This window comes from Cavia porcellus, unplaced genomic scaffold (assembly GCF_034190915.1).
Source record: "Cavia porcellus strain 051 isolate PalLab524CR breed Dunkin Hartley unplaced genomic scaffold, mCavPor4.1 scaffold_17, whole genome shotgun sequence".
Lineage (NCBI taxonomy): Eukaryota > Metazoa > Chordata > Mammalia > Rodentia > Caviidae > Cavia > Cavia porcellus.
In genome coordinates, this window is record NW_026947500.1 from 52,160,557 (window position 1) to 52,174,763 (window position 14,207).

Below are 14,207 nucleotides of genomic sequence, written 5' to 3' on the forward strand. Positions count from 1 at the left end.
AATGTCCCACATGAGTCCAGATGAAGATCCAGAGCTTATGACAATCCCTCCCATGAATCCAACTAGAGGACTACAGCCCACAAGAAGGACTCACACCAGTCTCTTATGGATCCATACTGGGAAGGCCTAAAGGTCGCGGTGGAAGCTAGGAAGTCTATGACAGCAGGGTGAAGGAGCTGTGCTGGTGGGTTGAGGGTTCTATGCTGGAGCCAAGAAGTCACACTCACAACAAAGACCAGGGCTGTCCTGAAAAGCACCATAGCCATCCTCATCCACATGGAGGCCCCGAGCTTCTCCAGAAACAAGCACAGTAGAGTACACGCCAGGAATCCAGTGTGATGAGTTCATCCTGGAGACCAAGTGGCATACGTCTTCCTCTCCATCAGTGCTCGATGTGAGGACCAGAGTTCCTCCAGGAGAACCAGCGGCTCAAACAGCAACATGTAAGAGAACCCACAATGGCTCAATGCCTCAACGCACCTCAGTAACTAGCTTCTCCTTCTCCTTCTCCATGTCTCTATTTATGCTGGCAACTTTCCTCAGGTGGGACATCTATGCTCAGCACCATGCTGATGTAATCCAGCTAGCATTAAGTTGACCACTCGTTTTAATCCATAACACCTGGGTACAATGGGACGTTTTTGGTCCATGGATACATTGTACAATGATCAGATGAGGGTAATTAGCATATCTCTTGTCCTACACATTTTCATTTCCTTCCTGTAAGTACATTCAAATTATTCTCTTCCTTGCTTTGAGATGTTCAATGTGTTATTGCCAAGAACACAGGCTAACTTATCCCGCAGCCACACATAACATTAAGCCGTCGCCCAAGCTGGCTAAACTCTCTCCTGCAAAAGTTTGTACATGGCATGAAGTGCCACTAACAAGAGTTTTCCTGGGTGTGGACTGACTCGCTAATCTTCAAGTCATTATGTGCCTGCTATGTGTTTTAAGGGTTTTTTTTTTTCTGTTTTACTAAATTATTTGCTTCTGATTTTAAAATATGCACTAAATATTCAAGGAATGCTCCTGTTTCAGTGGCTCTTGTCTCCCCATTTACTCTTTCCTTTGCCCCTGTCTTGTGAAATTTCTAGAGAAGAGACTAGCAGAAGCTGAAACCTGTAAGAAAGGTCGTTTAGCCTTTAAAAAGAAGGAAATCTTGCCTTATGCTATGGGCATTGTGAGCCTGAGAGACGGAGTGCTAAGTGAAATAACCAGACACAGGACGAAGTCTGCAGGGTTGAACTGACCTGAGGAAACCAACACAGTCAGGCTCAGAAGGAGAAAACGAGCAGCAGAAGTTGGAGTTGTAGAGCAGGGAAGGGAAGGTGTTCAGTGGGCACAGGTTTCTGTTATTCAGCATGAATAATTTCCACAGATCAGCCAGATATTCGCATCCGGAGTTAACAGAGCAGTGTGCTTAAAACTGTTAGAAATGTGGGTGCCCTGATAAAAGAAAGAAAAAATACTTCTGCGGTAAAAAAAATAGAGAATACCAATGTTTTAATGGTCATTTTCTCTCTTATGCACACACACACACACACACACACACACACACACACACACACACACGCATGTATGCATGCACACACGCAAGCCTGCAGTTATATAGATCAGACAGACAGAGAGACTGGAAGGAATGATTTTAGCTGTCCTGAAACCAGAAAAATATCTTCTAAGTAAGAAAATAGAGCCTTCAGGTTGTGTATCTCTTGTCTCTGGCTGGGTGTGATAGTGCATGCCTGTAATTCTAGCACTCTGGGAAGCAGAGACAGGAGGATTGCAAGTTCAAGCCCAGCTTGACCAACTTAGCGACTCAGTAAGAACTTGTCTAAAAATAAAAGAAAAAGAAAAAAAGAATTAGAGATGTAACTCAGTGCGAAAGCCCAGGGTTCAGACCCCAGTGCCCCTCCACATACACACGTACAGCTCAGCTGAGGCAAAGAAGGAACTCACACAAGCCCAGGTGTGATTCAAACAGATAAATGTACAATTCAAAAATATATAAATTTCACCCACATACATAAGTGATGACTCAGACAAAAATAATTTTGAAACCACCCACGGACACTACTTTTTTATCCAACATTTCATATGAATATAAAAAATAATGCTAAACTACCCACCACCGCTTTCTCGTTCCTCCTCAGGAATGAGCCAGGGCTATTCCAAGGTAAATGTGGCGTTGATAGGGTGAACCACTCCTTTACCTCTTCAGGGGAACAAAAGTGATCGCGACCACCCCCCACACTAATAATACTAACGATCTTCACTAGTGCGAGCTGAACGCTGCTATGAATTAGCAGTGAGGCTTCAGCAATCACAGCTTTGCCACCTAACTTCCATAAACCTCGTGAAAAAGATAGGATAAGGATTGCCACTCTCCATACAGGAATTATAAGACTTAGATAGAATGTAACAGTGTCTCCAGGATTGCATCAACCAGGAAATGATAACATAAAACATAGCATCCAAACTCACGAAGTCTGGCTTCCTAAATCACAGCCCAAACTGCTTGGCTTGAAGATCACCCAGGTACTGGGGAGCACTCAGTGTAGGAAAGCGGCGGGTGACCTTTCATCTCACTGGTACTTTTGTGCATCCTAAGATACCTCTGTCCGTGCTCAGCCTCAGCCCCACACTTCACTCTCCAGTCAGGATTTATTTCAGTGTTGGCAGATGTTTTCCATCTCTGCTGACACAAAGGCTCAAAATCCACTTAGCAAAGAAGATTTTCATTCCATCCCTATGAAGACTTAATGTCTCAGAACACGCCCAGCCCAGTTCACACAGCTGGACTAACGCCTATGCTTCCCTGTGTGTCTGTGTGTCAGTCCAATTCTGGAGGAGGCTTGGGAGCCCTGAAGAGGTGCAGAGAGCTTAGCTCTCAGGACCCTATTTATGAGAAGTTTTGGATTATTGTCTTTCTCCCTGGTCTAAGCCTTGGTGTGCAATGGCAGTAGTTAAGGTACCACTTAAATTTTCTTCCTGTGAAAGTTCCATGGAACTTTGGTACCATTTTGAGTCCCCAGAAGAATTCTGCATTGTCAAAAATGTTTTGAAGTTTAAAAATAATACAGAGTTTAACACATCCTCATCCTGGAGCATCGTGTGTTTGCTGATCTACCAAGGAGACAGAGAAGAGTGCAGCTGAAAAGTCAGTGAGGGGCTGGGGATTTAGCTCAGCGGCATAAGTGCCTGCCTTGCAAGCAGGCAGTCGTGAGTTTGATCCCTGGTACCGATAAAAATGAAAAAGACAAAAAAAAAAGAAAGAAAGAAAAGAAAAGTCACTGAGCTGTGTGATTCACTTGCTGAGAGACACTCTTTTTCCTGTGCATCTCTACTCACTCCCATGACATCAGTGCTTGGGAAAATCCAGTACTAGCCAAAGGCACGTAAGCCATGAACTCGATGTGTCCCCTCCCCAAAAAGCAATGCATCTTAAAGTCACTCCCGCCCTTTGAACATTTGCTGCCAACCACATATAATCTGTTCCTTTTCTTGTTTCTCACTCGGGCACTGGAGTACTCTGCCAGGTCACATTTTTGTCACATTTACCTTTAGAATATCTCCCAACTGCATGGAATGTATTAGTGATAAGTAAATATTTCTTGAACAAACGAATAATTGAGAACTCTTGTTTGTTTCAAGCATAGTGAATAATTAACCAACTAGTCTGATTTGTCCAGAGTAAGGGTGTCTAAGGACTTGACATTACCAGCTGCCACAGCCAGAAGAATCACAGGCCAAGCAAGACAAATTGTTCATGTTAGGTGGTGGTGACTTTTTCATAGTTGTTGATTTTTGCTTTCAATTACACTATCTGTGCTGTGTGTGTGTGTGTGTGTGTGTGTGTGTGTGTGTATAACACAAAACACTGGCCATTATTTTGTGTGATCCTCATAACACTTGCATAAAACTGGGATGATTCCCCTGCATTTCACAAATGAGAGCATGAAGGCAGGTTTCACATCTTCCCAGGGGTCCACGGCCTCACTCCATGGCCAGGTGTGAAGCCTGCTGCCTTCCTGCCTTCCACACAAATCCTGCAGCTGGAGCAGAGAGCGCAAAGTCCTAAAACTCCTCTCTGAAAATAGAGTTCACTTATTTGCGTAGGAAATAATGGGTTGGAGAATAATCCACTTCCTGCTGGGAGAGATAGAAGTGGAAGAAAGAAGCCTGTCTGAAAGCCTTAACCTTCACATTAATCCAAGAAGTGAGTGAATTTGCATGTGAGATTTTAATGTTATACGCAGGCCGAGCAAGCTGAGAGCTATGTTTAGCTCCACGTTATGAAATACGGTCACGTGGCGGGGTGCCCCACATTTTCAGTCTCAGGCGCAGCTAGGAGTTTTGTGATCTAAGTGAGAATGCCGTTCCACCAACTGTGTTTGGAAACAGCAGTGGAGTCCTACAGATTCTGGTCCTGCAAAGCAGGTGCACTGGCTGCGACTGTGGAGAGGGGAATAGAAAGTCTGGAATACAGTCCAATGCTGTTGCTCTAACAATGCAACACGGGACAGCCAGGCAAACTCTTTTTAATCATTTCTTTTGTGCATTGTTGTCTCGCTTTCTTCATAGGAAAGCCAGGAGATGGTAGAGGAGGCAGAGAAAAACAGAGCCTGCAAGGCTGGAAAGGAAGCTTCCTTCTACCACTTAGCACTTGTGTTTCTGGACCTTACCTCCACCGTGTATAAGATGGGAAGTTTGATTCACAAATGGCAGGAGGCAGGTCTCCAGCCAGTAAGAGTTTGTGATAGTTCTCCAACTGTTTGATCTCCATTCAGTGATTTCCATCTCTGAGCCTTGATTTTACCAACTGTAAAACTAGGATAATTAATCTAAAGGTTAGCAGACTAGCTGAGGGAGTAACAAAGGCCAGGAAGCCTCCCAGTGTTCACTGCACAGGGGAACCCTAGGAGGTCTGTGTGAAGAGCTCAGCTCTGAGGAGTCTCCCATCTGCAGGAAATGAGGTCCTTGCGGACAATGACCTCAGGTACACTCACTGCTTTCTGCCTGCTTCCAAATCCTGGAGATGTAAGATTTTCTTTCTGAAGATTATAAGCAATTTCAGGTTCAATCCTGAATAAGACAAATGGTGTTATTTGAATGCAGTGCCTGAAAGGAGTGGGGTCCAGGACTCACCCCATGTCTTCACAGGAGACAAGAAGGGAAACGTGAGGAGTGAATGGGCAGGGCTGCAGAAGGAAGATCTCTACAGTTTACTTGAAGGACAACGCTCTGGCCCCTGCAGATGACTTGCTCTGCAGTGCTGGCCTCACGGTGTCACTCTAAGAGTAAGTTATATGTACAGAGAATCAGCAACGTGCTCACAAGGACAAATGGCAACTCCACAGAAACAGCAAGGGAGAAGCACGTGGAAGGAGTGGTCACAGGCACAAAGCAGTCTGTGGTCACTGGCCAGGGTAGCAGTAGGAGACAAGGCAGGAACAAGGTGCAAAGACTGGTCCAGCCGCTTCCTGGACAGGGGGCTGTGAGGTGCCACCTTTCCTCCACAGACCTCAGCCTGCCAATAACGTGTCCTGTGGAACGAGGATGGCCGTCATGTCTCTCTCGTCTGTACGCACCGATCAGTTGAGGTCTTTATTAGCATGGTTAGCAAGAAAAGCATGATCACAAACAGGTGCCTTGATAATTACTTCATTTGCTGCTAAGTTAAATGTCGCAGTGATGCTCTCTCTACATCACTCACTTTCCTGCTGAGCTGCTGCTTATGTTGATAGACCACTCCTGAATTACTGAAGGGTTTGCCCCTCTCTAACATTTGCATTTCTGCTGTTTTCTTTCTTTTTTCTTTTATCAACATCTTGCAGTCGGTATCCTCTCTTCATGCAGTCTTTGGAAAAGACTCTCTCACATAATGGTGGTATCAGTTATGCTTTGTTACTGACTCCAACTCAGATTAACTGCAAGGAAAGAGGTGAGGGAACTGAGAGGATAGTAAAGGTCATAGAATCAAAGGGAAACACCAAGAGTTGGAAACCAGAAACATTTAATGGGAGCAAGGCACAAAATTCAGAAGAAAAGCAACTGTCTCCCTCCCACCCAGAGAGTACCCTTGGTCTCTAACCACTGCCACCAGGAACCTCCAGGTCTCCTACTCTGAGACATTGCTCTCTCTGGGATTCAGAGAGGGGAGCGAGAACCTTCACTGCCTGAATTTGATTTGGACCTGCCTCTGTTCCTCCCTGCGCTTCTCTACACAGTGGTTGTCTCCAAGGGGCAGGGAAAGAAAGTTCACCTTTCCACTGACTTGAGCAAACCTGCAACTCAACTCTCACTGGCTCAGCGGGGATGAATCACTCTCCAAGGAAGTCAGAATGTTTCCAAGAAGAAAAATGGATTCTGGATGCAGGAAATGATGAACAAGGACTGCTGTGGTGGGCGCTGAAGTAAATTTTTGCAAGGTTATCCACTGACTCAATAAATGCTGAACAATTTCCCTGCAGAAAGCATTTCACCCAAGGTGTGTAAGCACAGCCATGCTAGTGCTCACTTCGGCAGCACATGCACTAAAATTGGAACCATACAGAGAAGATTAGCAGGAACCCTGCGCAAGGATTACACGCAAATCTGTAAGCACAACTGTTCTCAGTATTCCTCTGCAGTAGTTACTCTGTCTTTGGCTCTGACAGCTATCTGACTGATATTATAATTTTCTTAGTTTAACTATGTAATTTAAACATGGAAACTTTAATCTGAAAAAGAAAAAGAAAATACCTGCCACCATTGGTCACCAGCATACCATTTTAAACTTACTTCTGTTACTTCTCTTCACAAATTTTACATAATGCTCTTTACCGAATATATCTTCATCATCCTCCACCCCTGGCTTTATGGTATGTATCAGTTTTGGCTGAAATAAATATCTTTTTCAGTTCCCCACCCTATCATCTATGCTTCTTCTATTTACCATTTTATGTGTTCCCCCAGTTTTAGCCTTTACCATTTGCTACATAAAAGTAAAGTTACTTATATATAGGTCTCACCTCCCTTCAGATTATACCATAAACTGGAATACTAGAATACAGAAACTCTTCTGGGTATGCTTTTTAAAGCATTTCTGTTATGGAATATAATAGCAGAGATTTATATAAATGCTTTACATATAGAAGCTATATTTGGTTTAACTTCTTAAATTGTTGTTATGGTTGATACATTGTGCCAATTTGAGAAGTTAAGAAGTTTAACTAAGAAACTCAGCAGCCAGCCAGGGTTCTTACTTTGTACATTTCCTCATCTTGTGCAAGAGAAGGGCAAGAGATTTTGTGCCACACCAGCCCTGGGCGTAAGGGGTGGCCTGCATAAAATATAAGGGAGGAAAAGAGGCTTGCTCTGCCCCTTTTGCTCTGACTGCTTTTTCTGGCTGCTGCCTTGAAGTGTTGCCTCAGGGCCATGCTACCCTGCCTTGGAGCCTGCTGAGTATGGACTGAAACCTCCACAAACTATGAGCTAAACAAACCTTTCCTTCCTTCATTTTGGGTGTTGAGTATTTTATCTCAACAATGAGAGAGAAGTAACCAAGATAAATACCTTTTATTGTGGTATGTATATTTGAAATGAACATATATGCATACATATAAATATTCAGTATAAAAAAAGGTTGCATAAAATATCTAGGTTCCATTTAGCACCAGTACAGTCACAACTCAAACCATAAATAGAACAAAAGCTCCCATATATCTGTTTGTGTACACTCTGTTGCATCCATTTGTGATTTGCTTTATTTTCACACAATACTTAAAAGAAGAAAACAAAGATTTGCTGAACTCCCTCAGCAATCAAAGAAATGCAAATTAAGACAGTAAAACACAATATCTTTTTACTAAATTGGCAAAATTTTAAAACCCTTTAAGTGTTCATAGAACTGTGACATTTTTGCTGATGTGTAAATAGGTAAAACAGCTTTGGAAAACAGTGTCGAACTATTTAGTAAACTTAAAAATGTGTAAACCCTATGTTTCAGCAGTCCCCCTTCCAGGTATATATGCTTCAAGGAACTAAATGTGCAGGGGCCCCAAGATACAAAATTAAAATGTTCACAGCTTCATTGTCCATTGCTACTCCAAAGTGAAAATAAACCAGCACATGAATGTGAAAAAATAGAATAATTAAATTTTATCCTGGTCTATTTGAATGTCTGTCTTTTTCTCATGGGTCTATAGAAAACTTTTCTCTCTGTGTGTCTCTCTTACTGTCTCTGTTTCTCTGTCTCTGTCTCTCTCTCTCTCTCTCTCTCTCTCTCTCTCTCTCTCTCTCTCTCGCTCTCTCTCTCTCTCTTGCTCTCTCTCTCTCCCTGCTTCTGTCTCTCCATTTCTGTCAAGAGAAAGAAAGAGAAATAGAGAGAGAAAGTGAAGATATATTCTTTCTATCTCCACCCACATGTGTATCCACACTGAAGTATCCGGATTATCTACTTTCTTACAAACTCCTCCCAACATGCCACGGGCAATCCATCTCTGTACTTGGGTTCAGGTCACCAGTTAAGAACTCCTCCTCACCTGTGCTTATAACTTCATTGCCAACTGCTCTACCACAGGCAGAAAGAGGGTAGCAACTTTGAAAATGCACACACAAACCCCCTTATTCCATTTGACATTCAGAACAGCCTTGATGAGAGTATGCCTGGGCTATCTTTTCCCCTTGGATGAAGAGGAAATTGGCTCAGAGATAAGAGGCTTAGGCCAGTCTCACAGAGGAGTCTAGTAGATTGGAATTCCAAGGTCTTTCCACTTTATCCCTTTATGTCTGGCTTAAGCCCCACCTCCTCCTGGGAGCCTTCTCTGTTAACACGTTTCTTATCCCTACTCGGTTTCACTGTTACTTTCTGCATTTGATAGTGGACACAAAGACCTTGAATTATCTTATCCCTAGCAGTGTGTACCCTGCTCCATTGAGTTTTTGTAAACTGCTCCTGAAGAGGGAAAGATGTCTCTCACCACCTGGCTCCTTCCCACACCTCACACCACACCTTCCCTGCAGTTTGAGCCAGTGGTCAGGCTGGGCTTAGGTTATCTTCCTGTGCTGCACCACTGAAGATGTCAACTCTGACTCCAACTGTCAAGACTGAAAGAATATATGCCCCGGCCCATTCATTTTCTGTAGAGTCCTGGAAAAAATCCCTACTGGCAAAGTTCTTGGGCACTGGTAAGTCATTAATCTCCAAGTTTATTACATCAGTCAAAATACATGGGGGAGATTTTACTTTGTTCAAGTAGGAATTAGCTCTGAGAGTCTTGCATTTATTGTGTTTTCCAGACTGCCTGCCGGACAAGGGGACTCAACAGGAATAATCTCTGGAAGTTATTTGTACAGCACATCGGATCCCCCCTGAAATCTACCAAAGTACAAGGCTGCTTGCTGTCCTCTCAGGGCACTGGAGCAAGAAGGGCAAAGACTCAGGTAGAATTCTTTGCTTCTCTTTTTAACAGTAGGCTGTAAGCTAATTTTTTAAAGCTTGGTTTCCTCAACCATAAAAACTATCTTTTTTTTTCTTCTTTTTGATTTTTATCGGTACCAGGGATCGAACTCACTACTGCCTGCTTGCAAGGCAGGCGCTTATGCCACTGAGCTAAATCCCCTGCCCCCATAAAACTATCTGATGGAGATAAAAGGCTATCTTATGGAGGAAAAAATAAGGATAAAGATGTAAGAATGTCTTTTGACATATCAAGACCTGTATGGAATAGAAAATATGAAAAGGATTCCAGCAAGATTTGGTTCTCTTTGAGTGTGACTTCAAGAGTAAGACCTGGGTTTTGCATTTACATAATGAGAAGATTCATTTAAGTTAGGTGTGTTGTTTTCTTTTCAACTATTCTTTTTCATTGACACATAATGATTACACTGTTTTACTTCGAAGATGAAAGAGTCCAGGATTGCAACTCCAGCTTCAGCCAAGAAACTGATGTTTTAATTTTGAATTCCATGTACATAAAGCTAAACAAATTATCCAATGCACAAAGGGGGGCTCATATTTAAATTAATTCAACCATAATCCTCTTTCAGATCAGTGATTCTGCCTGAAAGAAATAATGGCCCCAATAAAACATGCCTTCACATTCTGCTCTGGACACCTCCAGCAAGAAGTCTTTCTGTGCCATTTGGCCTGAAGAGGGTAGGCATGGCTAATACCAAAGTTGGCAGTAAATCTCTGATGGAGTTTCCCTGTGAAAATGAAATGTTTCCCACTGCAACGTCTATTCCACACACTGACATCTCACAGACAACGAGAGTAGTTTCTGAAAACAAATACCTGTAACATCAACTTGGAACATGTGTACACTAGATATGAGAGATGTGAGCACAGAGAGCTAAACAGAGTTGAGAGCAAAGGCTTGAGCGGGACAGAAGGGGAGACCAGGCTGGGGCTGAGCAGGTAAAGTGGGAAACACATAGTCAGCCAGGGAGAGCAGAAGTAGAGACCTCCAACTGCGTGAAGCACACAGTCTTGTGACAGACATGTTGATGGACTAAATTTCACATGATCTTTTCAGATTACCCTCTGTAAAGGTGACTTTGTAAAGCTGGACTGTTTGTTGGGTCCAAAGAGATGACCTAACTTCCTTGACGTCATGTAAATGATGGGAAGAGTAAGGATTTTCATCCTGCTGATGCTGCTGGAACTAGTTCTTTGCTCTGCCCACCTGCAGTCATAGGTGGCACTTATTAGAGGTAAATTCAACAAAAAATTGAATTATGGAAGCCTGAATTCATCTGTGCTTAGAAGACTCACACTTTCCATTTAAACTGAGGTGTGGGGCACAAAGAAACATACTCAGGAGCTCACCTACTGTGCACTGCAACAGTCACAATGAACACAGAATATACTTGTATCTTCTATAGAGATCTAATGGCTTAGTGGTGAGAAAATCCTCACTGGGCCACAATTTTAAAAGGTGGAATAGATAAGGAAGAAAAAGAGGAGACAAAGGGAAAGGGGAAAGGCAGGAGGAGAAAGGAAAACAGGAAGCCATATGGATTGGAAAAAGCAACGTGGCACCTGGCACACAATCTTTCCTCGTTGCTACTTGCTAGACGCGTCAAGTCTGGCACTTTTCAGAAGTTGCAGAGATCTGTGTGTTGTGGATCCTGGCCTGGATAGGCTGTCATTCAGTGCACTGCTAGAGGTTGATGAGGGAGGGAGAAGCCGTCCTGGCTGGAATACGGCAGCTCCTGATCTTTCCAGGTGATGGCGCCATATGCCATGGAAAACCCTTCCTACAGGTTGGCCTCTTCTTCCAAAACCCGCTCTGGGTTGCTTTCTCTAGAAGACCTGTGATCTACTCTCCTCAGACACAGGCTGCCCACACATGATGGTACTCAAAACTGAATTCATATCCTAAGCTATCTGATTTAGATAACTAAGTTTTTAGTTTCACATTTAAAGTACAAATTTGATTGCTTTTGTGTATTTTTTGAGGTTTTTGAAATCATGAACTGTACTTGGTTCCTTAGATTAACTGTAGCTATAAACACCATCAAGCAGCAAAATCCATCACCACTCACTTCCCACACATAAACAGTTTCAGACAGGAAATGAGACCAGTAGGCTGACTACCAATGTACGTCACTGCACTGTTCCTACCTTAAGAAGTAAATTTCCTGGCAGATCTTTTTTTTTAATTTCTGATAACACCCAATTACAGAGCATCAGATTTCAACAAGAACCCACAAATGAGCTGAACTGTTGAAAAAATAATAGATTCGCCAAACTTAAGGGTGCTGAAAAATGCAATCATTTAATCCCGAAGACAAATATCTCCTCTCATAACCCTCGGAAAAAAATCACTGCCATTCTCTGAACTTTTACAAGCTGGTAATTATGTTAGAAGGAGCCAAAAGTACAGAAGAGGGGGCAGGCTCCCTACTGAAAGGTATGTTAATTCAGGTTAAACTGTGAGCAGTTCCATTCTTCTGTGTGTAAGACGGCTTTATTGTTTTTCCACTAAAGTTATCCCAGCACGTTAGCAGAAGGAGATAGAGAGCGCAAAGGTGCATGGTAGGTCAGTGCAGTGAGACTGTGGGAGGGGATGGGGCAGAGAGTTGCGGGGATTTAATCCAACATTGCCTGGGTCTTGGTCCAGAGCACTATGCTTGAAATTGTAATCTTCACGGAAACATGATTAAAAATATTGAAACGTCCTTTGCCAATATGAGAAAATTATGTGTTCATAAAAGAATTTTCATTCATTGTTTAAACATTCTAATGTTAAGGAGATGGAAGTACTACCTCTCTGATTTCATCATTCCGCAAATATTGCATCTATATACAAAAGTATCACATGGTAAGCCTTAAATATGTACTACTATAATAACCACTTATAAAAAAAAAAAAGTCTGACTTTCAAAGCCAAAAACCAAAAAAATGCAGAACACAATGTTATGTATTCTAGTTGACAAATATCAAACATAAAGGTGTGACTCTTATACCTCATTTAATAGTAAATGGAAGTTTTCTCCCACTTAAAAAGAGGGAGGAGAAAATTCAGCACGTTCAACTCTCTGCTTTGAGCATCTGCTTTAAACCTCATCAACGACCCAGGCCAGCACAGTGTTCCATGCTGTTGTTTGTAAAGTCTTTTCCCAAATGAGACATTTCAAAGTGTTGCTTTCACAAATTCTAACAGCAGAAACAAACACCATTCTCAGGGATGGAAACAATGGGAATCTGCCAGAACGCAAGAGTCATGAATCACTGGGATCCAAAAGAAAGTTTATCCTCTCCCACTTTCTACTCAAAGATTAAGGACGCAGAGGTTAAGGGCGCAGTCTGTGGAGTGTTCTCCAAAGAGCACTTTTCACTTCTTTGTTCCTCAGGCTGTAAATCAGGGGGTTGAGCATTGGGATGACCACAGTGTAGAACACAGAGGCAATTTTATCAGTGTCCATGGACTGCCCAGAGCCAGGCTGCAGGTACATGAAGATGATCGTGCCATAGAAGATGGACACGGCAGTGAGATGGGAGGCACAGGTGGAGACAGCCTTCTTTCGGCCCTGGGCAGAGCGCATGCTTTGAACAGCAATGCCTATGAAGAGATAAGAGATGACGATAACCAGGAGAGTAGAGAAGACATTAAAGCTCACGACGAAGAACATAACCAGCTTGCTGATGCGAGTGTCGGAGCATGCAAGAGCCAGGAGTGGGGGCATGTCGCAAAAAAAATGATTCACTTCATTGGACCCACAGAAGGAAAGTCTGAAGGTGTCTGCTGTGTGGATTGAGGCATTGAGGAAGCCACAGATATAAGAGCCAACTGTCAGGAAGGAGCACACTGATGCCATCATGGTGGTGGTGTAATGAAGAGGTTTACACACTGCTGCGTGGCGGTCATAAGCCATAGAAGCCAGAAGGTAGCACTCGACAGTGGCAAACCCCACGAAGAAGAAAAACTGAGCGGCACACCCATTGTAGGAGATGACCTTGTCCCCTGATTGCAAGGCAGCCACCATTTTGGGAGCCACAGCTGAAGAGTAACCCAGGTCTACAAAGGAGAGGTTACTGAGGAAGAAGTACATGGGGGTGTGGAGGTGGGGGTCTGAGAGGATGATCATTATCATCCCCCCATTCCCAGCCACGGTGATGAGATAGATGAGCAAAAATACCAGGAGGAGAGGTGCCTGCAGCCTGGGGTCATCTGTTAAACCCAAGAGAATGAATTCTGTCACTTCCGAGCTGTTCTCCATTAGTGTCAACTTGCGCCTCACCTGGTAACTAAAGAAAAAAGACAACAAAAAGCAGATGGAACTACAAGAGGAAGATGCAACAGTATAAAGCCAGAGACTAACATATACTGTTCATGTACCACATGCAAGACACACGCGAGACCCCTGCACTTTATTAGAACACTCACTCCTACGAGATAGTTGCTCTTATGCGTGCTTTATAGATGAGAAAGTTCAGATTGGAGAACCCGAATCTTGAAAAAGGTTGTCTCATTGCTAGAGTTCAAAATCAAAGTTCATCCCTTTGTATTTTTGGTACTGGGGATCCTTGTATTTTTAATCCAAAGTTCACACACTCACAGATTCTACTTGCATATATGATATAATTATGTATTATAATGTAGATGTGCCTAGCAACATCGTTGCTAAGATTTTACTCAGTTTTTAAGCATCTAAAACTATTAAGTAAAAAATGAATCCATCATGCCTTATCTTTTTCATTCTACTTCGATAATATA

At 42.9% G+C, this 14,207-nt stretch overlaps 1 protein-coding gene and 1 non-coding gene across 2 annotated transcripts; one reads left to right on the forward strand and one right to left on the reverse strand.

The window, feature by feature from the left end:
* Positions 1-6,512: 6,512 nt before the first annotated feature.
* On the forward strand, positions 6,513-6,616 carry LOC111755318 (U6 spliceosomal RNA). Its single transcript, XR_002789882.1, has one exon. It is a non-coding gene; the product is annotated as a U6 spliceosomal RNA (small nuclear RNA).
* Positions 6,617-12,783: 6,167 nt separating this feature from the next.
* Positions 12,784-13,713, reverse strand: LOC100725712 (olfactory receptor 5B21). Its single transcript, XM_003464286.4, has one exon. It carries the CDS (start codon positions 13,708-13,710, stop codon positions 12,784-12,786), a length of 927 nt encoding a protein of 308 aa, XP_003464334.3. The 5' UTR covers positions 13,711-13,713.
* Between the last annotated feature and the right edge of the window lie 494 nt (positions 13,714-14,207).